Source organism: Chlamydotis macqueenii, chromosome 2 (assembly GCF_036417535.1).
Source record: "Chlamydotis macqueenii isolate bChlMac1 chromosome 2, bChlMac1.mat, whole genome shotgun sequence".
Taxonomy (NCBI): Eukaryota; Metazoa; Chordata; class Aves; order Otidiformes; family Otididae; genus Chlamydotis; species Chlamydotis macqueenii.
In genome coordinates this window covers 15,278,645-15,305,837 of record NC_141557.1, presented here as the reverse complement: position 1 = coordinate 15,305,837, position 27,193 = coordinate 15,278,645, and the positions used below count along the sequence as shown (strand labels likewise).

The 27,193-nt window shown below is 37.3% G+C and overlaps 1 protein-coding gene across 6 annotated transcripts in view; it reads right to left on the bottom strand.

Annotated features, from left to right (window-relative positions):
* Positions 1-27,193, bottom strand: part of ARHGAP12 (Rho GTPase activating protein 12) — a 74,932-nt gene that overhangs the window by 23,042 nt on the left and 24,697 nt on the right. For 3 of the 6 annotated variants that reach the window (XM_086742044.1, XM_086742046.1, XM_086742045.1), the window contains exons 3-7: positions 17,026-17,289; positions 11,477-11,617; positions 9,813-9,893; positions 3,701-3,826; positions 125-199 (exon numbers count right to left, since the gene is read on the bottom strand). In XM_086742044.1, the coding sequence (XP_086598170.1) occupies positions 125-199; positions 3,701-3,826; positions 9,813-9,893; positions 11,477-11,617; positions 17,026-17,289 (687 nt within the window). The remainder of the gene's footprint in view (positions 1-124; positions 200-3,700; positions 3,827-9,812; positions 9,894-11,476; positions 11,618-17,025; positions 17,290-27,193) is intronic. The other 3 variants (XM_086742047.1, XM_086742049.1, XM_086742048.1) reach the window with 2 other exon arrangements.

Genomic DNA, 27,193 nt, shown 5'->3' with positions numbered 1-27,193 from the left:
CTTCAAATAGTTCTCTCTCATTATTTTTTTCCAATAACAAGCAGGCTTACTCTCAATTCTCTTATCATTAATAGCCCAGTTTCTCCAACATCTACTTATCTATTTAAATACTTTGCATACTGACTGTGGCTTGATGCTTTGGTGAAGAAGGAGAAGACTCATTTTCAGGAAAACCGGCCTTAGAAGCAGTTGATGATTCCTATAAAATTCAAATAGGCAACATAAGTTATTATCTTACTTACAATTCTTTTTTTTTTTTAACCCTAAATACACTTTCTTTCTCTCTCTTTGTACACACACACTATACAAAAGAAACCCACACAACTTTTTTTAAGCATTCAGGATATTTTCAGATAGTTATATTATAAACCTGCTTACTAAATAGTGTTCTTACAAGATTTATAGACAACACTCAAACTGAGTTAATTAGCACATATTCATTTGAAAAAAAATGTTAATACATACTGTATCAGCTTAAAGCAAAGTTTTCATCCTTATTAAGGGGCACATTTTTGGTATGACATCACTATCAAATTATGAAGCACATTTATAGTACTAACTTATAACAGGGGACTATATAATAAATACCAAGATTTTAAAGAACAGATTGTGTCTGTGTGGTTAGTACAATAAATTCTTATACATGTAGAAAAGCATACACCAGCTCTATTACTTTTTGTGAGTCACAATCATTAACTTCCTTACAATTAAGCAATGAAAATTTATAGAGATTCAAGTTTTTGTTTTAAACTAGACATTAACTATGGATCAAAAGAAGAAAGTACCAAACCTCTTAAAACTAGAAAAATTGCCAGTTTGGAACAAAAAAAAAAAGACATATGTGTTTCCTCTGAAGTAACAATTGCTTTGCACAAATACACTGCTTGAAAATCTGGTGAAGAATTTCAAACAGAAGAAAAACATCACTTGCTCTCTGTTAACACATTTCTCCTCCTCCCTCTTTTTAATTCCCTTGATAGCTCTCCCAAATTCCGTTTGCTATTCCAGCATTACATAACACTCTGCACATCTGTACTTCAAAATTCACTTGTAAATCTATCTACCTACAGAAGCAGTCCGCTAGTTCTTTTGGCAACAGAGAACATTAGCAATCCTAAGAACAGCCTAAACGTTCCATATTTTCAGATGTCAGTAGGGGAAAAAACAAACAAACAAACAAAATGTTCCAATTAAGAAAAATCAATCTTGCCCCTCCCAGGAAGGTATTTTTTCCTCTGCTTACCAATTTTTTAGCTGATGGCTATACACAGGTATGTGCCACAGCCAATAAACAGTTAACAAGTACACCTGATATCACCAAATTCTCATCAGCCACGGCAACTTCCACTCTGACACACTCAAAACACTCTTTTGACTGGCCCGTTTTTATAGAATTGAGTTGTGCTGTTTTTTCCAGGGAAACAAATAAGGACAATAAGAAGAAAAGAGCTTGCCTAGGAGTCACCTAAAAAGCTAATGTGGGGTTTATGTGCTTCTCCAGCCAAATACCAGCTGTATTTCTATTTCATCCTGAATTTGAGATAGCATTCATACACTAAGCAACTTTGGAACAATAAATCCAGTATTTGTGGTCATGAACTATTCCCTTTCCACACACTAATTTAACACAGAACATATAACAGTGTACCTGCCAGTGGTAATAGAACAGGTGCATTTTAATTTTCCCAAAGCATTAACATTGTGCTTTATGTGAACTATATATTCCTTACCATTAAAAAAAAATGCACACTGCCTGTATGTTTTGAAGCTGTGAAGCGAACTTTAAGCTACCGACTTAGACTTTACAAATGTGGCTCATATATACAGTTTCTTTTGGTTATTACACTAGGTTTTTGTACACTTCCATGTTTGCTTCACCAGGTTTAAGGTCTAAGTATTTGAACACTGGGTCTTGAAGAACAGCTCCACTTATTCAATGCTTTACATGAGCATTTTCATTCAGTGCCATACTACATAAAACGTCCTTCCAAAACAGAATTAAATTTTATGCCAAACAAAAAAAAAAGTCTTCCTTTAAAAGTGAGGCCAAAACTTTAAGCTATCTCCAAATGAACTGTTCATACCTGTGAACTGTAAACTGCACATGAGGCTAGAAGTGTCTACTCAGCTTTGATTTATCAGGCCTCCATCTAGGCTGTCTCTCATGCAGTGCCACAACACATTCAGTACAGAAGGATGCATAAGGAGGAGTAGGGAGGCAAAAGGAGTAGTAAAGGGACCTCAGAATCACTTGAGCTAAACTAATGCGTACAGGTGCAAAGTTTCCAGCCAAGCACGGTCCACTGCCTCCTCAGCACCACATATTATATATTCTAAAGTGACAGCTCAAAAGCTTAAGATCAAATCCAATAAATCCTGTTCCGAGGAACTAAGTCAACTCATGACAACCCACTCTCCTATACTCCATTTCAATAAAGTCAATCAACAACAGGTGGAGCAAGTAACATTCTGGGCAGCAGATACATTTTCATTACAACTAATGTGTTTTGTCCATTTAAGTTTGTCTGACATCTAGGATTACACAGGACCACTTACAGGCTTTTCTCCATACTCCCAAATCTACATTAATTTCATTTTTTCCTGTATCTTTAGAAAAAGGGAGCTTACAATGCCATTTAATGGTATCTCATTCTCAGTAGTCTGCATTAAGATTTCAGCATTACAAAAGTATTTCAGTTTCCATTAATCTTGGGATGGACTGCTGTGAAGTTACAGAAACCAGCAAGTCATCACGCTACAACACCTGTTTTAGATCCTCCCTGCTCAGCTCATATCCACTCTCCTCACCTACAGGCAGAACGTCCCAGCACAAGCAGGAATGGCTAGGACAAAAATCAAATAGGAGATGAGCAGAGGGAGAGCAAAGAAGAGGCTCTGTCTCCTTGGCCTAAACAGTATTTGTAACTTAAAGCCCAAAACAGACTGCCAAGAACATACCCTAACAGGCAAAAAACAGCTTTGGTTGTTACTGACTCACAGCTCTTTTCAGCCTAACACCCAGCTCTGCTCAGAGCAGGATCAAACTCAAGCATTTCAGGACTTTCAGTATTGTCCTCTATCCTTCAATAACAATATCACGACTCTGCTGTTACCACGCACAGCTTTTCCTTTTTCCGTCAGATATTACAGTGGAGACACTAAAGGCATACATCCACTATATAATTCTACTACTTCTATCTTTACGACATAGTTTTTACTTTAGCAAATGCAACTTTTATTTCAATTCCATGAATATTTCAGTTACTCATCTGCAATCTTTCAAGTGTATTTTTACTCAGTGTTTCCTATGATTAAAACATTCAGGCATGAAATATCACTACACCTTACATGAGAACCTCACCCACATCCATAATTCTCGAATTCAAATCCTAATTACACTCCATAGCCTAAACTGAATTGGGAGTCTCCCAGTTATAAGTAAAATGGCCATTCAAACTCTGAACTAATACTAGTTAAAATAATTCAAGGATAACGAGAAAAGAGCTACCACTCACACAGTAACAGTGGTAAAGTTACCAAACAGCCCTTGGCTTCACCGAATGTTATACATAATGATACAACGAAATATATTAAGAAAAATGAGATTTCAGAAATTCATGCATACTCATTTCTGTTATACTGAATATGTCACACATCACAAACAGTTGGTATTCTAGCATGCTGTTTAACTTGCTCCTACCTTATCGTTGGTGTCCAACACAATTGTGCTGTGTCTCCATTTTGTTAAAACTATTGGTTCTTGTAGCCTCCTGTCCAGACTCCTACTCTTTATTATATCTCTCTGCTGCTGTGGTGAAGCATTATACTAAAGAAGAGAAAAATCAAACAGTAAGTAGAATCTAATTCACGCAAACAAGACCTGGACATACCATTCATGTGTCTTAATAGTGCAAACTTGGGTTACATTAAGAATCTGAAAGAGTGAGAAAATAGCCTTGGTTTTATTTTGTATTCAGTTTTCAGAACTGTCCTGTCTGCCTGTGGTCCTCTCCAAGGCAGTAACTAAGACTGGCCTGTCAGGACAATGCTTTCCCTTGACAAATAGATGTTTAATTTCTTGTGCAACAGCTTACTGATGGTTTTGCAACCAACCAGCATATCGAGTACCACCAAAGAAACAGAATAAATACAAGATTTAAACATTTACTCCCCATACTGAGCCGACAATACTATATCACCTGTCCAACTGTTGTGCAAGAAAAGGAAAACCCTGTTATCCTGCAGTAAGGCATTTAGATTGAGAGTTATGACTGCCTGGATACAGTTCTTTCTGACCCAAAGGTTTGGGATGCCTAGGAGAGGAGAATGAGGACTTGCTTTTTCAGAATAATCACATCAAATTACTTACAAAAGGATTTGCTGGTGTGGAACGTACATAAGCACACAAAAAATAAGTATTTAGCAGGAAAACATTTTTAAGACTTAACGGAGCTGTAATAGCCAAGGAGAGTATGGATTTATCATAACACAAGTTTTCTAATAACTCAAGAGCATCCAAAGACGTACAGATTGAGGAAAGTGCAAAGGCCAGAAGGACCCAGCATTTAATTAGATCTCAGCATTGCAGCATACTTAGTGGTAGTATTGCCATTTTAAATTATCACCACCAACACCGAGGCTGTATTACAAAGAATTATAAAAACACTTCAAACAAAGCTTAATACTGAAAATACAAACAAGAAAAGACAACATCAATGTATGGTTTGGGTTTTTTTTTTTTTCCCAAAGTCATTAAAAATCTCATTCTTTGTATTCACTATCAGAAGACTAAAATCTGCACATAGAAAGAAACATAAGGCAGCATTTGTGGAGTCGTGTAAAGGACTAGAATCCACTAGGGTAAGATGTAACAAAGGAGAGGGTCCTTTTTACTTAAGCAATAATCTTTGCAAGCACAGTGAATTCTACAGTTTTGCTACTAATTCCTACTGTAACCTCAGAGCCTCAGGTCTTCAAAGACAGAATAACCTATATCAATGAAGCACGACAAGGTTTAAGCTAAGTAACATAAATACTAAATTTAACCTAAATTGCATAACACAGTTACATTTGCTGTATTGTCCAAATAGAGAATCAGCATTATTACTGCCATGGCAGACACTATGCTTGTGTTAGCTTTGTATGAATAGAGTTCATGCTCCGTTAAGTCAACAGATGCTTAAAAGGTAAATTATAACTTCAGTGTTTCATTAAATTATTTCAATATGCATAACAGTAGTAAAATAGTCCAAAGTAAATGGATCTTGCAGTACTGAGAATAAAATTTGGTAGTTCATGCACAAACAGAAGTGAACTGGTTGTCACTGTGTAGATTCACTTCTGAGACTGCACTCACTTTGTACTGGGTTCAGCACATTTACACTCACATGACAACTGTTATGTTACAATGGCGAGATTTAAACAACTCTCAGTTTGTTCCCTTGTTAAATCAAAGCTGAACCAACGTTCATGCTGCAAGGAATCTAATACCAGCTTACTTTCTTGTTATAGAAGTATCCACTCAGCAGACACTTCTATACTCAACCCATGTCAGCAACCTAAGCAATATGAAGCAAAATTGCCTTTATTACAACTAGAATATAAACAATTTTCAATGAAGCTATGTCTAAATTGTAGAAGGTTGCAACAAGTCACATTCCTTGCAGCAATTCTAAAGCATTTAAACGGGTAATTCAAATAAATTTCTTGCTATTAAACAAAACCATTTATTTCAGAAATATAAATACTCACTTCACACTGGTGAATACTATTTATTGAAATCCTCCATCCACTATCCATTTGAGTAATTCGAAGAATTTAAGTTTAAACAAAGTCTTATTTTAAAGTAATTTCCCTTGAATTTAAATCTATATTAAGAGTTGAAATACAGGCATAAGCCTAATTACAGGTGATCTATAAGATGCCTTTGATATCATCAAAGGCCACCAGGAGCCAACCCAGCTAACAGAAAACCCCCTTCTGAAGCAGAAAGGATGTTTAAAGTAATATGAAATTCCAGTTTTATGAAACATTTATCAAGAAAGCAAAGCAAAGAGTATGTGGAGCTCATTAACAAAGCACTGCTAACAACTCAGAACACTGGGCCATGTTATCTTAGCAGCTTAAATAATTTGCATTGGTGATACAAACAGTGTTAGTAAGCCAACAAGTCTTTAAAGGGAGCACTTGACGTTTTTGCCCCATTTTCTCACAACGGAGGTGTCAAGTCAACATTTTTCACTCTAGCTCTTATTGGGGGTGGGCAGTATTCATTACAAGTAGAACACGCTACTAAGAGGAAAAAAAAAAGAAGTTTGTGTATTTCTGTGCTCGAGACAAGTCTCTACTTTTAAAATCAACCTGAAGATGATGTTACTGCTTCCTTAATTCTGAAGCTTTTGATAATGTAGCACAGAACTCTGAATGCACACACTACTGCGCCTTGAAAACTCTCCACAAACTCAAATCTGTTCCACTACATCTAATCCAACTCCCCGGCAAGGAGCAGGGACATCCCCAACCAGATCAGGTTGCTCAGTGCCCCATCCAACTTGGCCTTGAATGTTTCCAGGGATGGGGCATCCACCACCTCTCTGGGCAACCTGTTCCAGCACCCTCACTACCCTCATTGTAAATTTTGCTTTTTCTTATGTCTAGTCTGAATCTACCTCCCTCTATTTTAAAACCGTTAGCCCTCGTCCTTTCACAACAGACCCTGCTGAAGAAGCCTTCATCACTTCTTTGACCCCCTTTTCATTGACAACATCTCCTGTCACAAAGGGAGGACATGAGCAAGTTGTTCATGCTCTGGCTGCATGCACCAAGTAATACACTTCTTAAAACAGCTCTTCAGCTCTTGGCATCAGGTAAGGACACCAGTGGTGTAAATGCAGGTCACACGGGGTTATTTTCATTGCTGAATTCACTCAATGCCTTCACCAGCTACTTAAAAGCCTCCTTTGCCTTGGTATAAAAATTTCTAACCCTCTCAGCTGGCCAAGTGATTTATATTTAATTTTAACCTGATATGTGGCATGGCTCAAGGCTCTGTCCTAGCCTAATTGTGACTGAAATAAATGTAACACCTCAGAGTTATTTGTAGCAGTTGTCCCCATTCTTATGGAGATGACACAGATCTGTCAGCTTTAAGAAACAGAAAAAAAGATTCTTCTTCATTTGCCTTAACAGCTTCCTCAGCCAGACAAAAGGAACTGGGTGGGTGAAGGGAGAAAAGAGTGAACTTGGTAAACACCAGAAGTTAAGCATTTTGCTCTACGTTCTTGCAGTCAGAGATTAAAACTACAGCACTTAAAAATATTCTGAAATCCTAGTACCTTCATATACCCTACCGTATTATTTGCAGTTGTTCCAATAGTGTCTGAAATCAAACACTTTTTCTAAATCTTAATTTAAAAAGTAAATAAAAAAAATTAATGCTGTCTCACAACAAAACCGCTCTCCAGCATTACTGCTGTCATTGGCTTTGACTAAACTTCTTGGTGCTGTGATCGACTGAACACCTGTTACAAGTTTTGTTCTTCTTATCAACTAAATCAACAACCTATTTATGTAGGTTTCTTAAAAGAAATTTTGACTTTTTTAAGCATTTCATCCCTCCTCCCTCCCTTTCTTTAGAGAAAGAAGACGATTCATTCTCTGCCATAGGACATCTGGGTGGCAGTAGTGGGAGGCATCAGCTGCACTAAGGAACAGAACTTGTGGAGAGCAAGGAGACTGCTGGGACAAGCAGCTGGATCTCAAATGCAGAAGTGACTGAGACACACCTCTGGATAACCCACTTTGTTCACTTTGCTGCCTTGAACATCCACTGCTTCACCTCCTAACCCTCAGGATCACTAAGACTACTGATCTTTCAAGAAGAGCTTCAAGTCAGCACGAACTGCTACAGGCCCTGCTGCTTGCCTAAGCAAAAGCTGGGGGCACTTCCTCCCCACCTCTTCATAACTGGGACAGGGGTGGGAACCCGCAAACACCAGGACAAATGAGGAAGACCCAACCAGACAAAAATACATACATTAAAAAGAAAGAAAAAAGATCTGACTGCCTTCTCAGACATATCTCAGGTTTTTCATATCACCTGCACTTTTATCCTAAAAACCTCTAAGTCCTCACATCAGCTGTGACTGTCTCAACTTTCTTCAAGCAATCCCAAGTTTTATGACACGACTGTGAAGATTTTTCACCATTGCTAAAGGATACCGCTTAGGGCATTGACTTCCAGCAGATACAAGTACACGATGTTACCTCAAATCAAGCAGCACTGCTCACAAGACCAGATATTAATCTTAAGACTACCAGATCCTATTTACATGTTCTCATATTTATTTTGTCAACATTTGATTGCATGATCTCTTCCCAATATCACCAGTATCATGTTTTATTGTAATTTTTCAGATAGCGTGCTCTGACAGCATTCAGGTCTCCAGCAGGAAAATCATTCACCTGAGCATCAGAATTGAGGCCTCTGAGCTCATAACTTGACACCGAAAGCACACAGAGTGAATTAACAGACAACCAATCTAATAACACAGACAAAGATGAAGCTCCCCTACCTAGCACCTTCCCTACCTAGCACAGCGAGGGGGGCTAATGCCAGAGGAACTGCAGAGAAGAGAAAGTGTGATTATGATATCACAGTCTAAATATTAACATCAAAATTATTAGTTCACTCCTGATGCTTGTAGTATACACATTTTCTTTTAAAGTCTACTCCTGCATCAGATTGCTCGGTCAGGGGATGTCCAAGCACCACGCTCTTACACTGGATATTAGCCCAGGAATGCATTTTGAAAATTTGAGAGACTGCTAATTGCTATCTCTAATTTTTATTTGACTGTCCTCTCTTCCTCCCCTTTGAACTACTTATTCAGTATTTATTATGTAGTTTCCCTCACTTTTTTTGTCATTTTGATAATTATCTTTTCTTAAACTTTAGAAATTACAGAGTTCTCATTCCTGAGATCAATTTAACTTTTTCCCCCTTAACACAGATTTCTAAGGCTTTTTGCAACACCATTTATACATTATTCATTCACTACATAGGAAATACATATTTTATCAATGATCTACGCAGAAAAGGACTTTTATTTGCTAGTTTATTTCCTGGTTTTTTTTCCTCTTAAGTAATCGGCAAGAATGGACAACTGAATGCAGCAGAATGCATAGGCATAGGAGAAAATACAAAGTTCTTTGCAAGATGCAGTACAAATTATGGATCAAAACTATTATCCATTTTAAAGAATAATTCAGTGTGATGTTCTCTTCCACTACAAAAGCTGGGTCACACTCATCGTGAGTCTTAATAGACTTTCCAGCAGTTGTCAAAGCTACTCCATCTGAGACGTCATTTTTAGCCAGAGGCACTCAGCTATTCCTAGATGTTATTTAAATATACATGACTGAAGGGCTTTCTATCAGACTGTCCAAAGTAATTTGTTTTGTAACTCTCCTCCCCAAACTATTATCCTCACAATTTTTAACACCCATACAAGAAGACTGGAAGTGGTATGCCTGAGTATGTTCATATTTACAGTTAATGCTGTAACAGTGAATATTTTTAATGTTACAGTGTTAGCTGAGCTAACGTACCATTTTCATAAACCTCCAGATGATTTTTAGTTCTAATGACATCCAGATTATTAAGAACCACCTAAGAAAAAAGCAAGAAATAACCAAGTGCAATATATAAGTCCTCTTGTTGTGAATAACTGTCATTAAAGGTTGCCTAGAATATTTACTGAGGAGGAAGGGAAAGCCCGAAGTTGTCAAAGTTTCTTTTTCAGGTCACTCACCTTAGGTAACTCCCATTCTGATCGGGAACCGTCAGCACTGTAGTAGTATGGTCTACCTTGTTCATCTGCATGTTTTATCCACTGTAGAAAGAAATGTGATGGTAGGAAACGTAATCAGAGTGACAGTCATAATTTAGTAAATCTCTGATACTTGGGATTTAAAGTTAATTTTTAATAAAGTGCTATCCACTTCAGCAGTGTCTAGTACACAATCTCCATTAACTAACCAAGGTTAGCTAGCAATGAGAGCAATACAGTTTTCAGCCTCCTGAATTGGCTTCACTAATATTTTTTCCTTCTATAACTCCTCAGACAGTAGTCCTGCAATATCACAAAACAGATCGTGACAAACCTGTTTGAAGATGGCATATCTCACTCTTAGCATTACAGCATCGGTTTAAGGAGCCACACCTTTTGCATCAGATCTGTGTAAGGATCTTATACATAAAATTACAGAATTAAAAGAAGCTCAATCAGCAACTGCTGATAATTTAAGATAATTGCACTTGTTGAACAACTCAGTTAAAACATCAACAGGAACATGAGATGCAGTTCCTAAATAAAGCATGAAGATGACAATATGATTTCTGCAACCTCTATAAGCAACTCCCACAATCAAAGAGGTAAAACTATGACAACTGTGACTAGTTATGCAGAAAGGAAAGAATTGTAATGAGCAAAGGTCTACAAGAAGATTGCACAAAAATATGCACAGAAACACTCACAGCAAAGCTCTTGGGTCAAGCGAGTTTCACAAGATTGCCTTCCAATAAACTGATTGTGATAGGAAACACTGCTTTTTAAAAATCCCGGTGTAACTAAAAAAAAAGTTTGCAGACTTGCCAAAACATAGGTACGTGCTCCACAGATGTTTAGCAGAAATAGATTAAGTAGGCTGAAATTCCAAAACCGACATAAAACTCAATTATTTAAAAACTTCTTTCAAAAAAAACTTGCGTACAAGAAGAGGTAGTCCTATAATATGGTAAGCAAACGACTGTTTCAATGAACACTTTTTGAAGCTTAAAAAAAAGCAACTTCAATGAACAATTAGAAAAATGGACTGCTTTACAAATAAAAACAAATACTGTCATTTATCCTACATGGGAGAAATTTTTTTACAGCATGTCCAGAACCACAGTAAGTCGTCAGTAGCAATTAGATAATTAGAACAGAACATCTGCTGATATGGCTGTAGTTTAATGAAGAAGTCTGTCTACATCTGAAAGCAGTACTGAAAATCTCTAGTAAAGGATGAAATTGATAAAGCAACACATTATTTTCAGTTCAAAGTCACCCTATCTGTAAGGCCTATGCATACAAGAACACCTCTTAAAAGACAGAAAGAAAACCATTATTTGAGTATGAAGTTAATTCCTGAAGTGTAACCAAGAAAATGGGGGAGGGCAGAAATGAAAAAAGTTATACATATGTTCATTTAATACAATCTGATACACAATTGGAAACAAGAAAACTTTTCTGAATAGTAAAGAGCATATGTAAGGAAAAAAAAAATTAGTTCAGTTGCTAAAGTTTCATGCATATTAAAAAAACAAAAGGAGAAACTGCTGAGGTATGCTTTTCACTTCTAGAAACAAAATTTGTATTTCTAACAGTGAATTAGTGGAAAAGATTTGAACGTGATGAGAAGAAGGAAAAAGTACCTTTTCATTAGTATAGTCATTGGTATATAAGGTTTGACCATGTTCATCCAACTCTTCTGACCAACCCTTTGGAGGAGAACCATACTGACTATCTGACTGGCTGTAACAAGAACTGTGGTCGTTTTCTTCTGATGAAAGATGCTACAAGTAGTCAGAAACATACAAGGCAGTTTTGAGAATGAAAGTGCTTTAAAATCTGCAAGATCAAAGATTATTTGACTAGAAAGAGAATAGTAATAAATTCAGGGAGTTCACATTGTTATATGAGAGAATAAGAAATGCATTTTTACAGTACAGAAATATTTGACAATTGCTAAGTAAAGTATCTTCAGAATAACTGGTTTATACTGATACAATTTTTAATGCTACTACACCAGATTTCAGCTACTGAAATTTAAACTCCAACTTTTTTGCCGATGTAAATTTTATTCTCACAAATTTACACTACTGAATGAAGAGAGTTAGCTTCAGTAATCTGCACTGCCAAAAAAAAAAAAAAAAAAACATTTGGGAGACCTGCTACCTTGGTTTTCTGGCAACGTCTCAACTTTCATACCTAAATCCTTTTCTTCCCTTCCCAAATAGCATCTGGAAACACAATAATCATTAAGTACAACTTGAAACTCCAGTTGCACCTCTGTAGGTCCCAGCACTTTACAGTACTTGTGCAATGTATCCTGGAATATTACGAATTTCCACTCCCCTCCTTCCAACTCTGATGCATGTGACAACGGGCAATGCAAAAGCATGGCACAGCTAGCTGAGGGGTAAGATTATTTTCTGAAGGCAGAAGTGAACAATAATGTAAGGAACAAGTTTGATGCACAAAGTAGAAAAAAGATTTTGCACACACATGTTAAACAATTTCTGTACACCTTGTTCATCTCCTTGCCAATGTGCTGTCATTATTCAAAGCACCTATTCCATGCATCAAAAAAAAAAAAAAAAATCTCCCTGCATTCATTTCTGACTATCTCTACGCTACAGTCTCCTGAGGAAGTAAGTGCAGGTTTCCCTTCAGACTACCTTGAATCCTCAGCTAGCAGGACACGTAACACTTAAGAGGGAAGACATACTGCTATTCAGAAATGATAGAGTTAAATATTGACTAGGGTTCAGTAACACATGTATAAGGGTTTTGAGGAAAAGTAACAAGCAGGAGAAATGCAGAATTTCAGTTTTAAACTAGGAAAAAACCTCTTCTGAAAAGCTTAGCTCTTACCAAAATATATGCAGGCATCGGAAACTTGGCGGTTTTTAAGAGTCAGTGTTTTTAGAGACTACATGTCCAAATGATTATTACATAGGTTTTTGGTGTTATCTTTTCGAGTACCTTACCACGTATGTGACGCAGTCTCCCTACACTGACATGAGCCAGCTTACCAAGCACAGTAAAACCCAAGGGAAATTTTCTAGTCATTAATAAAAGCAACATGAAAAAAATCTAAGTGTCCTTTACAGCCTACAGAATGTGAGCATCTAAGCTGTGGATTAAACAATGTCACCTCTCTCACACATAGGGTAACACAAAATTCTGAAGTGCCAGTTTCTAACCACTCGGGGCGGGGGAGTCTTCAGTTCCTTCTTTACACTTGAAGAGCTAACACTGAGGCGTTGGTAAAAGTGCTACTGGCCCAATTTGAACTACTGTTTTATAAGATAACTATGTTGTATACACATATTGAAGTTTACATTAAGTTTTAATAGTTAAATATTAAGTGCATTGACATTTGTTCAAAGTAGTGACTTTGGACATTTTTATTATTACTATCAACAGGAATTATGACCTAATAACATAATGCATTTGTATTTGCCTCTCCAAGCAACTCCTGATACTGAGGAAGACCTGTATACATGTAAAGCTAAATGAAGACTTAAAAATGAGATGTCTCCTAGAAAAAACACTGCTCAGTAAGAAAGACTGTTAATGTGTCTATCTGTAAGGCACCTATATAATAACAGTCTTGATACTTCACGGCTTAACTAATCTCACCTACAATACAATGTAGGAATTTAGCCGTTGCAGACCTAAACTTAAACAAAACTTCTGAGTTGTTAAAACATTTACCAAGCCAAGGCATTCCTCATCCCTTAGCTAGTAGAAACATTTAAAACCACCTTGAGCAGACAGCTGCCCAACCTTATGCTTCGTAAGAACTTTGCTGTGACACTAAAGGGAATTACAGAAATGGTCTACCACATCATCGCTTCTACTGTCTTTCTTGGCTTTTATCCATTTACATGAAAAATTCTTTGGGTCAGAGATCAGTTCATCACCATGCATTTAATAAAAAAGAAAGAAACATTTATGTTCTCTCCTCTATCACTTTATCAGTCCAGTTTTGAACGTCACTACTACTTCCAAAAAATCAAAATACTACCAAAAAATACTGAGTAATTAAGTAAGCTTGCATCCCTTTATTATCCTTCGCTTGTTTTGAAACATAAAAACAGGGAACAAAATTTAATTTAGGCTGCATGTTTTAAAAGTAGTTTCAATTCAAATTAAATCCTGTTGCTTTTCTACAGCTTGCTGGTTTATCTGTTGGTCTCTACTTCATGTGATGGTCTCCTAGCCATGTACTGGAGGTTTGCCTTTCTGTGATATGATGACACATCTCATTCCTTTTACAGTCCACTTTAATTATACCATTTTACTATCTGACAAATTTCTCACAGTTACTGTTAAGCATTCGTTCCTCAAATACATTTTGCTACCTAATATGATACAAGCTCCTCTGAGGACAAACCAGTAGAGATAGAACCAGCATTTAACGTTCCTGCATATGTTTTTTTATTACCAAATCTGAAGGGAAAGAGCATAAGTCAGACCAGCCTGTAAAATCCAACTTAATTTCATTACAATAAATTAAATCTGTTTTTACTAATCAAGACATATTTGCTCTAAGTCTTCACAATCAAACAAAATTTGGGATGTCCTATATTTTACTGCAGCTTAGGCTCAGATCTCAACCTTTACTCACAAGTATTTTGGTTTAAGTATGCAGAGGTCATAAAAATATGAAACGTAAATATGAACAGTGGAGTGTGAATTACACTCCGAAATGCAGAAAAGAAAGGAGGGGGCGGAGTGGGGGAAGAAGCTTCAAAATCAACACAATTGCTGCAAAGTGGATTGATGTGGCCTTGCAACATCTATCTCCCTAGACTTAAACTTCGATAAACCAGCCAGAGAGGATACCAATTACCTAAGGAACTTGTGCTACTGGAAACAAACTTGTGTCTAGTTAAAAATTAATCAAAACATACATCATCAACTGGTCTTACAGAGACTAAGAACTTGATAGATATAACTGTCTGAAGGCTAATCTGTGATACCTCAAGCATCACAAATAAACAGAAGAACTGAGTTGAAATAAGTTATGGGCAGTTAAAAAAAAAAAATTAAAAACTAGGCTTTCTGAACATGCAACCATGTGGTGACATCGTGATAAAGAGGTATGAGTAAGAGCCAGGGGGACCATTTGCAGACGAGGAGGGAGAAAGAATTATTGGAAGTCCTTCCATGGAAGGGAGGAGAACAATGACAACAGAAAATCTGTTACACTTAGTACAAGGAGAGTTACTAGTCAAAAAAGCAACCACCTATCCAGACAAAAAATGGAGTTTTATTCAGCCAAAGGATAGCCAGTGAGAAATTAACAGGCCACTGTCAGATATCAAAGTGACAGCCACAAGCATTTCACCAGTTTACCTGTTGCTGCTACTACAAGCCTATGGCAAGAAAAATTGCCTGCTTAAATGCTTGTGGATGTCACAGCTGCTAGAAAGGCCATTGCCAAAGTCAACGAAAGGGTCCCTTTTTTCTTTCTCTCCTGTTTCTGGCACTAACGTCCTAGAGGTAGATTTCTACACCAGGGCTTCTAGCCATGTAAAATTTTCGCACAGTCCACAATTAAATTTTAAAACTAAACAATGTAATAGCTCAGGAGGAAATCCACCTAAATCATATATATTTCAAAAGGTATATAAAAATAAAATATGTTTGCTTTTTCTTTCATTTAGGAAACAGATTAACCTAAGTACTATTTGAAAACAAGAGCACCATTTTAAGCATATTTAAACAGTAATATCCATCTCCCGACTATTCTTCTGCTTTATCTGAACCACTGCAGTTCAGACAAACACACACCACTGCTTGGCTCTCCCTAGCAACCAGCTGCACAGAATATACCTGCACCTCAAATACTGACCCAAATCATCTTTTAACATAACTAACTGCATGGCAAGCTTCAACTCTCTTCAGCAAAGCTTTGCCAAAAGGTTGTGCAAAAGCAAAACGTTTGCATAATGAAAAAAATCTGTATCTTCAGAATATGTTTACGGCCTGAATGCAATCTAGTCAAAAGCTCCTATAGCCAGTTGTGAAAAGCTGAGGTGGATTTCCTCCCCCATCGGCATTTGCTACCCTTGGACCTAGACACTTGGCTAGGTAGAGCTTCTAGCCCAGTAATTTTAATGCTCTCATCTTCAGGGTATCATTCACAGAATGAGGAAAAGGATTCTCTCAAGGTCAACACAATTTGGTAACAAAATATTGCTCCTTTAACTGCCCATTCTCCCAGTTTGTTCTACAGCTATCCAAGGCTCTACACAGAAATCCCTGACAAGTGTGGAAAGTCAAACCTCCAAATAGTTAAATAAAATGCTGCAACAATTTATCCAGCTAAACTTGCTTTTTATATTCACTATGATTATCCCATCTCTTTAAGAATTCATGTATTAAACAAAATTTTAGTTTGAACAATCACACATGAACATTTTTAAAAAACTAAACATTTTAAAGTATCATAGGATATACAGAATCATTAATAGTATGTATAAATTCAAGTAAAAAATAAAAAGCAATATATTTTAATTTGACAGAAGCTTCAGTTATGTCAGTATTTTTGATGCAAGTGGAGAGTGCTGTGGAGCCCCATTAAGTCTGGTTTTGACTCCAGAACTCTGGAGTTCTCTACATCACATCATTAACCAAGCAGTAGGAAACATCTGTATATCCTTGCCTTTGGTTTACTGTGTATTTAATTTATATTTATAAAAATAACTAATTCTCCTTGCCTTTTTCAACATATCCCCATAAATTCTGCTTCTAGAAGCACTGTCACACTCTCCCTCCTCTTCTTGCCCCTTCTCCCCCCAAAATGTGCAAAATACACTGAGAAAGAGGACATACTCCATGTCAGAGAAGTTATGAAGGTCATCTTATTCTATTGTCATTTACAGTCCTATTAGTTTCAAAATATCTTAGTTTTCCTTTACTTTTAAAAGAAAAGCCACAATACTTGCTGGGGGACTGGAAGGCATTTTTACAACTTACTACTTCTGTACGCAGATCATGTACGCATTCTTGAACACATAAGCAACTGAAGAGCTAAATTGTTTACTACTTCATACCAAGACAAATTACTAAAATGAGAAATGAAGACACTCCTTGACAACTCAAAACTCGGTGATAACAAATTCCATAGCAAAACAGCATTCACGTGCATTACAATCTCATCGCTTGTGATCTCAGAAGGAACTACCTCATGATCTGCATGGCTCTGGGAATCCCCTTTATTAATGCTTGCATCTCGGGCCCACCGCGGAGGTTTCCAGGTTCGTTCCTGTGATCCTCTGTTGTAGTAATAACAGCGTCCTGTCGTATCTTTATGGGTTTCCCATTCCCCATTTATTTGGACTGGAGCACTTGTAGGTAGTGGTGGAAGTGCAGACTGAGATATTTTCAGTTCTTGTAAATTAGCATAAACTGGTGAATCAGGCCTCCCTTGGCTTGGTGGAGTAGTTGGCTATTGAGAGAAGAAATGTATTGTTAAAGAGCAAATGAATTTTAGAATGCTCCCTTACAAATCAGAATATATTACAGTAGTAAAACAAACCAACAAACTCCCTTTTTTTGTTGTTAAGTATAAAAGCACAAAGGACAGCCACAAGATGCTGGGGTGTGAAAAACATTTGTTAATGATAAGGTAAATATCACAAGCTATATTTATTTAATACTGAAACAATTTTTCAGTATTTCTCCACACAACAGCTAATAATTGTGTCTTACGGTGAATTTGAAATACACTGGAATCATCATCAAAATAATTACATGCTTGCCTTGTTGAAAAGCGTCAGCTCTACAGTTCGAAGTATTGCTCAGGAACTGTAAGAAATGTGATCTTGTTCAAGACAAAAAGTTTCTGAGGTGCCACTTGTTAGGCAAAGATGATTCCCCAACCTGTCCCACTCACTGCTAGTACAGGTGATGGTGAATGTAAAGCAGCACTTATCTCATCAGCAGGATCTAAACAAACAGTTCCGCTGGAAAGACGACCATAATGTTGTGACTAAGATACTCTGGAAAACACCTGGATGGTTTACCTGTACGCCTTTCCAAACAGATGTTTACTTAAAAATATTTTAGGTAGTATCACCGAGTGTTCTGATTACCACTCTCTTCTTCTAGAAATTAAGTGGATATTCGTATCCACTTAATTTTATTCATATACACATACACAAGTAGAACACCAAATATCCACAACAGAACAAACCACTAATGACAATTTCTCATTAATAAACAGTTTGCTAACATGAAGGCCAGCAGAAAGGATGGTTAAAAGTCCATGGCACTCACCAAAACCATGAGTACTTTCAAATAAGCCACTGAAGCGTTTAGGAGAGAAATACACTTTCAGATGTTCAATTTTTAAAGTATAATACAAGTATATAAAACACACCACGCAGACTATAAGAGCATATGTTTTCATGAGAGCTGTGATTACGAAATTGTGAAAGCAGCTTGTTATTAAACCAGATTGAATCGTTTCCTAGTAATGCCCTGCCATCTCTGTATTTTACGGTGCATTACTTAGGCACTGTAAAGGATGGAACTATAACTTATATCATCCCTTCCCCCTGCTTGCTTTTGATACAGAAGCTTTGCTGCAGGCAAGTCTTTGTGCCTCTTGCTGCATCTTTCACAGGAAAAAATAACATATTGCATTACATAAAAGATTCTTTATAATGTACTTTTAAACATTAAAATCACAAGCTGCTAATCTAAACCACATCTAATAATAAATTATCAGAGTTTGCTCAGGCAAGACAGCATATTGTACCACACAATCAGATATAAAGTGATTGCATCACAGCTAGAACCAAATATGGGCAATATCCACAACCAAAAGGGGAAACAGCTAGAGAGGAACTTAATGAGATTCAAACAGGCATGGACTTGTTTTGTGTGCCTTTAGAAGAGAAAGCACAGCTTCCTACATATAGCAAGTACACTATGTTTAAGGCAAACCACAAGCCGGGGCAGGGGGAAAGAAAAAAACTTGCAGCACTGGTAAAAATCAGAGAGCCAAAACAGATTAGTATCCTCCTCAGCCTAATTCAAAGGGGAGGAAAAAAAAAAAAGCTACAAAACTTGATACAGTATTTTTCTACTATCCAAGTCTTCCCCCCCCCTTTTATTTTTTAAGAGGGTAGAATGGCTGCCGTTAGTAAAGTTGGTCTTGAGAGCACTGACAGCATAAAGAATGCTACTATGAACGAAGCATCACCCCACTGTCTTCAGGGATGAAGCTCGATTCCCCGGGATGCTGGGAGGGTAACCCTGATCAAGTACCAGATGCTGCTGAAAGCCTCTCCGAGGCCACCTCTTTTAAGAGCGCAGTTTCTGCATTTGTTTCCCAGTCGGTCTGCAGAGCAGCATTTCCCACATAAATAGCCCTGCACTAAACCACCGGGCTCATCATTCGAAGCAAAAACACACACCTGCACCGGGGAACGCACAAACCTTCAGGTTCTTCCTCTATTTCAAGGAAGTGGCAGAAGCAGCACCCTCAGGCGCCCTGGCTGCTGTGATGGGAGGCTGGTGCCTTGCACAACACTCGCATCCTCCTGAAATTGCTCTTCCACACAAGACAGTAAGTCAGCTTTCCTCTCTGGCCCACAGTTGACAGTTGCTTTTTTGTTTTAAGACTATGAAGTGCCATTATGACAAGAACAGTTCTGTGTATTAATAAATATGACACAGAATGCTTGATATAGTTTTTTTTCAGAACATTTTCTCAAGCAACACATAGGGATACGGCTTAGAGGTTTCACACTGAGGTTTGAATGGTTTCAGCATTATAATCAAAACAACCCCATACGAAACTGCAAGACATGTATTGTGTTAAGTCAATACTGGAAGCTCACAGTCCATGTACTGCCATGTAACTCAGACAGCATACTAGTTAACTTTAAAACAGTAACATGACATGAAAGCCTAACAAGGAGTTTTCTTCTGCATGCTTTGTACTTCCAAACTCAAAATACCAATTTCTGTTTTCCAAGGGAAAGCCAGAACTTTTGTCCTGAAGAAATAAGACGGTAAACTGTCCTGTCAACCAAGCCTCTAGCTACTGTCATTCCCTGTTGCTCTCTTCTGACAGATTTTTCAGCGAGAATTGCAAGATTTTTCAAAGGGACCTGTAAGTTACTGATTTCAGCAAAGCATTAAAAAAATTACGAAGATATCCATCTAACTACAACACACAGCTTAGCTCATAAGTACATCTTTGAGGGATACAACTTTCTTATCAAGAACTATTTTAAATAACCACGTAGCACTCAACAACACTTCCTCATACCTCGAGCCACGCAACGAGGTATGCTGTTTTTTCTACAATAATGCTCAGTTCAATGGCACCCAACCGTATCACGGCTAATTTTGTGAAGAATTTCTCATTTATTGATGAGAAAAGCAGCTTTTGGAAAACTCAGAATTTCCTGACGTGAACTTCAGCGCGCCTTGTACAGCAGTGCCGGCGGGAAGGCCGCTGCTCCCCGCAGCGGGAAGGGGAGGCCGCAGCGGCAAACCCCACAAGATGGCCCCGGAGAGCTCCCGGGCCCCGCTCCACCTTCCAGGTTCGTTTCAGATGACTGGTTTGAGTTCAAGGCTGTATTCTGCAAAAGCTGTTAATAGTTTCAAGCCAAAAACCATATTAATTTAACTATATTCCTCTCATTTACTAAACCCATGACTCATTACCAATGTATAAATCCGAACAGATAAAGCATTACCTAGATCATAATAGCTTCTGACCCCTTCCATGGCTATTTTCCCAAAACCAGACATACATAGTTAAGGGAAACCTAAAATGTATGCTAAACACTAAACAGCTCTGTATGTACATGAGGACTTTCAGCTAGAACTTCACTCCATGAGCTTCATTTTTGCACTGAGCTCCAAATGCTCATACGCATGGAATTAAATCTACCAAAAGAGACTCCTTGTTTCCTCACTATCAGAATCACATGAACACGTCCTTCAACGTGCCCATGCACGCACACACAAAATACTCAAAACATTTCAACATTCATTTGCTATTTGATATGGATTTCAGACTTTTTCATGTTGCATTCTCCTGCTAAGAACAGTGAAGGACTCTTGCTAAGTGATAAAGAAAAATTAGAAAAAAATCAGAAATCCTTCTTATGATGCTACAACTTGAATGAATATTGTACAGCCCATTAAGCACTATGACAACTTTGTGAATATAAGGACCTCTCTCAGAGCTCAGTAATGCTCTGTATTTTAATACTTTACCAATCTGACGTATTTCAGCTCAGTCTCACAGAAAGGTCTGCTAGCAGTAAATCCTTACAAAGTGATAAGAAAGTTTCATGCAGGCATGTTTTGTGTTGATCCTGGAAACTGTCATTCTTCAGAGATCGCTTTTTTAGAACATAGTTTTTATACTGACACAGTAGAGAGCAGATACGTGCCTTTAAATAAAACAACCTGTTAATCATTCATGAATGAACAGTCAACATTTTCAACAAAGGCCACTATCAGGCCTCTGAACACTAGAGCTCAGTGGAATGAAAAGCAAACTTACTGTACTTCACAAGGTACTTTTCATGACCAAAAAGCCTATCACCTACTCAGAGGCTACTTTAAATTTTAATGCTACCTTATTCCAATGGCTTTTTTTCAGATGACAATATTTGTTTAAGTGTTCAAAATTAAAGCAAACTTTTTTTTGAAAAAAAAAAAAAAAAAAAAAAGTTCGATGCACTCCAACAGTGTAAGACTGCAGTTCTGGGAGAAACAAGAACTTCTTCCCTACCCACCACCTAAAAAGGCTTTTCGCTTATTTTCATGCAATTAAAACATACTGCATTGAGGATGCCAGCAATTAAAAGTCAGAAAACAAAATTTCCTTGAAACCTTTTTCCTCTTACAGCACTTAAACCCAAGACAAAAACTTCTAGAACAAAACAACTGCTTAAAGAACAACTACAATGCTAGCCTGCAAAACATGACCTACCACATGTGATTTTCCCTCCCTCACAAATAAATTGCTTTAGTTGTTGTGCCTCTATTTGCAGCTTTTCTTAGTGTTATGAACTTGAACTTACGAGCTTCCATTTCAGCAGTAAGCATTCGGATTGCTGAAACTAGCTGCTAATAATGAAAACAAATTATTTTTTTTTTAAATCTCATCTTAATACTCTTTATGAAGTTACAAGCAACAGATTGTCCATACTCATGTGAAAAAACCAGCATTGCACTGAGGGAAAACAAGGGAATACCAGCTTTTTGCAGCAGCAAGCTGAAGAAAGGAGAACAGGCACATCCCACGGCATCCTGAGACAGAGATAGAAGCATCCCAGTTCCCTCAACAACCGAGCTTCTTGCCAAGGAATTGCCACTGTCCTTTTAGGAAGGCCGGGGACTTCAATACCAGCTTTATTCAACAGGAATGATATAAAAGAAATCTCAAAAACTCTACAGTTTCATTTTCACAAAGTGACAGCTTCAACTGGAATAATTAGCTCATCTCCTCCTTCCTCTTTCTGCTTTTGGCTTATCTTATTACTGACAAGTTCTGGATCCTACTTTCTTTCTAATATATTCAGGCATGTTTAAAACTTACTGTAATCCCCAAAAATCCATGGGGAAAAATTTTCAGCAAGTCATCTATGTCAGAGGAGAAGATAGCAAACCAATTTAACAAGCCAAGTTGAAACGGGAACCCAAACAACTTTTTATGCACTAACCTTCTCCAATCTAATATTTAACTGGACAATTCACTCTGTAAGTCTAAGAACACATAAAAAGAAATCAGTAAATATTATAAGCCTGTTAATAGTTGACTATGAGTTTCAGACAAGCTATAGCAGTGCAAATATTATTTAACTGCACAGGAGTTCTCATGTTCAGTTGATTTGCCATTATAAAGTTATAAGAAAAAATAAATCACATTGCAAAGCAATGCAGAATGAAAATCATCCCTTATCATTCAAATGTATTTGCCTAGTAAAGGCCAATCAACAGTTAAATGTTTAAAATTACCTATTTAAAAATTAAGCAGATACACTCAAAGTAATTTTTTAAAATGACTAGCCAATAACTTTCCATCAGATTGAAAACAGTAAAATTAAGCATCTGATTTACTTTCACTAATTCTATCTTTTGGTCAATTTTGCATTTTACTTACACTGAATTACAGGTTGAGCTATTACTTTCTTCTGTTTCTGGAGATATTTACATACAATTGATTTTAATATAAATATATCTATAATATTTTGTTATATTAAACTAGATCATGAAACACACAATCTTTGTATACAGGACATGGTATTCTGCCAGCAAATACTTGTGTTATTTAGCATTTAAATTCCCTTCTGCTTTAGCTATTCCATAATACACACACACACAAAAATTCCCAAAGGTGCCAAAAATATAGATCTTCATCTGGTGATATTGTGGTGTCTTACCAACTAAAAAAAAAAAAAAAAAATTAAAAAAGGTAGCAAAAAGCCTCTAAAGCTAAACACATTCCCTTTTCTTGGTAGCTCAAAACTCTAAATTATTTTCATACTCATCAAGACAATGATTCATTAAATCGTACTGCAAATATCCTTCAGCATGGAGAGCCAAGAGGTGGCGGCTTCGGTCCCATTCACAAGCAATTCGGAACAGAGCAGTAAAGCGGCTGCAGCAGGGGAGCTCTCTGGTACACCACAGCCCGCTGCAGAGCGGAGCGGTTGGCTGTGTCCCCGAGTGCCAGAGACAACACTCCCAGATCATCCATCATCAGTGACTGATCAGAGAAAATTGATGGAAAACCTTTTTTCCTGTACACTCTACTGATTTCCCATTCACACTTCTATAGTGCTCATTACCATCTCAGTGAGCAAAACTATTACAGATGAACTTCAGAAGTTCAGAGGAATAAAAGAAAGTATATAATTGATCGAAGGATTGCAACAGTGATGTCAAATATTTTAAAAAAAGGAAATAAGATTTTACAATGGGATCCTTTGTAAAGCACGCACAAAGATGACAGTGTTTACCGTACTTGTACTTTGCCACTTGCACAATCTAGCTTCTCCCTTCCATAAGAAAGCTTTTGTCCCAGGATACAGACAAAGCTGCTTTTCCTATAGTAGAAAATTTAAATACCATATGAAACACTTTACTTCATACGTGCTTACACAGCAAGCTTACCACAATTACAAATGAGTGGCCAAATTCAACATGTTGAAAAGTCAGCTAGTAAAAAACCTTCATTCCTTTCTTTACTCTGTCCACCTCACCATGTAAGACACTGATATTTTCAACAGATAATAGACATAATATAGTAATGTAACCTATTTCAGAAGTTTAGTCAGCATCTTTAACACCCCAGACATGCCATGCAGTAATAGATGTATACATTTATTTTTCCTCTACCTTCATGGAAGTGGTATCAAGTTGGTTCTACAATAAGGATGTTTCAATAATGGTAGTAGAAACACCAAGTTTATTCTGCATTTTAGTTCAACTGCTGTCAATTTGTGACCTCTAGAAAACCCACAGTACATGTCTGAATGGAGATTTGTGATAAGTAAAGATGTTGGCAATCATTTGTGATGTCTCTCAAGGATTATTTTCTATAAAAGCTATGATAGTACGCTAAGAAAACACCAGAAAAATCTAACTTGCTTTCTGCAGTGGAAAACTGTACTGTAATATGCCAAGAGCTACTGCTTTTCAGAAGGGCAGTATCACAAGAGCACAAGTTGTTCACTTGTTTTACAAGTGTTACAGCAGAATAACCAATGCAGCAGAATAATCTCTTAAAGTTCCAGGAGTACTGGAGAGCCCTCACTTAAGAAGTCATTTACTCTTTTAACTCATTTAATGTATAACTGTACATCTAATTTGCCTCAGAGAGGCAATATCTTCACGGAATACTTCTATGTTGTTACCATTACAGTACCATGGCACATCTAAAAAGTCAGCTCCTATGAAATATAATTGGAGGGTTGGCATGGTGTTATTTGAACTCACAATAGCTTAAAGGTCAAGAAAAAGCTTCCATTACTTTAAGTCACTTCAAACTGAATAGCAATTTTTTCCACACTTTACATTTTCAAAAGTACAGATCCCATAGCATTTAAGTGCACTTTTGAGGGTGCAGTGCTTACACAAAGCACTGTAAAGCCAGGCACCCATGGAAAGCGCAGATGGGAAAGTAAACCTCACCTCTGATAAGATTCCCAAGTTACTCCAAAGTTACTGAAGTTGTATTACTGGGCAAGCTCAAAAGCCTAAAAGATAGCTTGAACAGCACTTGATCAAACAGAATGAAATCTAACTACTACCATACAAGTTACGAAAAACCCGTAAGTCAGTAGAACAAAAATTGTAATAGTCCATATTTGAAAGTAACGGAAAAAGCCAGAGTCATTAAGAATTTTAAAACTATGTATGTGTATATTAACGGCTCACTTTCTAAATATTAAGTTGTTGGGTTTTTTTAAACAGGGGGGAAAAAAAAAAACCAATTTGCAAGAGAGTTCTAAAACACAGCAGTCATCAAATCTGTGTTCTGTCAAAAAGAGTATTCAATTCCAAACACTTGACAAGAAAATGCAGAACTCCCACACAACTTACAGCTGTTGTCCTTTTACTCTGCTGTAAAAGCAGATTTCACTTGTGTGAAACTCTGCTTCACTAAATGTTGCTTGTGGCAGCAAATTCTGCAAACATTTGTTAGCCTAGGATTTCTTTGTTAGGTGTCAGAATAATTTCATAATATCTTCTCCATCTTATGAACTTCAACATTTAAAAGTCTGGTAACATATCCAGCTGCAGAACATCACCAGTATTCAAACATTACAAGCAACGCTGATGTAGCAGTACTGGCATATTGGAAATATGTTATGGGAATAAATTAAGGCAGCAGACCCCTGTGAATAACACAGCTAACTGGCCTAGGAAGCAACCACGGTACAGTACGGCAGTCTGATACTGGAATGATTTCTGTTGGCTTGCCTTACTAATATGTTAACAAGAATATATTATGCTGTGCAACCGGTTGGCTCTGTCCTTTCCTGAACAGCCAGGCAGCTGTACTTCACGCAGTTAACAGGCAGCTGCTGCCCTCCACATCTGCTTCTCAGAGCTTTCCCCGCGTTTATTACTTGCAACTGCTATTCCCAAGGTACTCCGCTTCTCGTGTGCCTCAAATCTCCAGTGGGCAGTTTCCTTGATGAAAATGTTCCACTTGGGAATAAACAGGCAATCCCTTCAGAAAACAGCTAGTGTAGCTATTTACATTAACTTCCATAAACATTATATTAAAAACCTGACAAACAAGTTTCACTACTACCCAATTTATAAACAGAGAGCAACATCTGAAAAGTACGTTCTAGTGATCCTGACTGGCTATTCAATTTCAAAACATGTGACTAAGAGCCGCATTTTACATACTGTCATGTTATTTCTATACCTCTACAAACAACAAAAAAAAAAACCACAAAACAAAACGATCACATTGTAAACCCAAAGTCTAGAAAAATTGTGACAAATACAAATCTCAGGATGTAATTGTTCTTAAGTCTGCGCACACAAAGTCTTCATGTTTCCATATTTCTGATTTCAGGAAAATTTTTCAACAGCTTTTTAACACAGAGTATCTACTACAAAAAATAATAATAATTTTTTTTCTCTTTTTCCTTTTGGAAACACTGGTTTTCTCATCTTAGCAGAAAAGGAAACCAAGAAAAAAAAGTAAATTGCCACTTTAAATGAGTTAGTTACCCTAACTCCCCATGCACACAAGCAAAGAATTTCCTTTGTGCAGGAAGGCAGAAGCCACACTGACGCTTCTGCTTATACCAAAAGTTCAGCAAATGCTTTTGCTAATTCAGTTCATGCAACCAAATTAATAAAGCACACAGCTCAAAGGACTCTGCCAACAACCCAATGTTTAGAAAACAAGAAAAAAGACAAGTGTATTTATTTCAGAAAATAAAAGACTACTGATATGGTTTTAAGATATAGTGGCTACTGGCCAGCCACTACCAAGAGGAGTAACCCCATCTCCCTTCCCCTGCACCCCCATGATGCTGATGTGACCCTGCAGCAAGCTGATGGAAGAAAATAGAATGGCAGTAAATGAACCCAATCAATACTTTAAAAACAAACAAACAAAAACAAACAAAAAAAAAAAAGGCCTCCTATGTCTAGACCCTTTAGGCGTTTGCAGGTCACTGCAAGATCAGAGATGCCTTTGAAGTGTCTGACCGACTTAGGAAACAGGAGAGCAGGACCTTCTCTTTCAGACCCCGCTAGCTCTTGGGGAGGTTTAGCTGCCTCATTAAACTCCAGAGGTTGCTGGGAGAAAGAACAATCTTCAAAAAAATCTAAAACAGAATCAG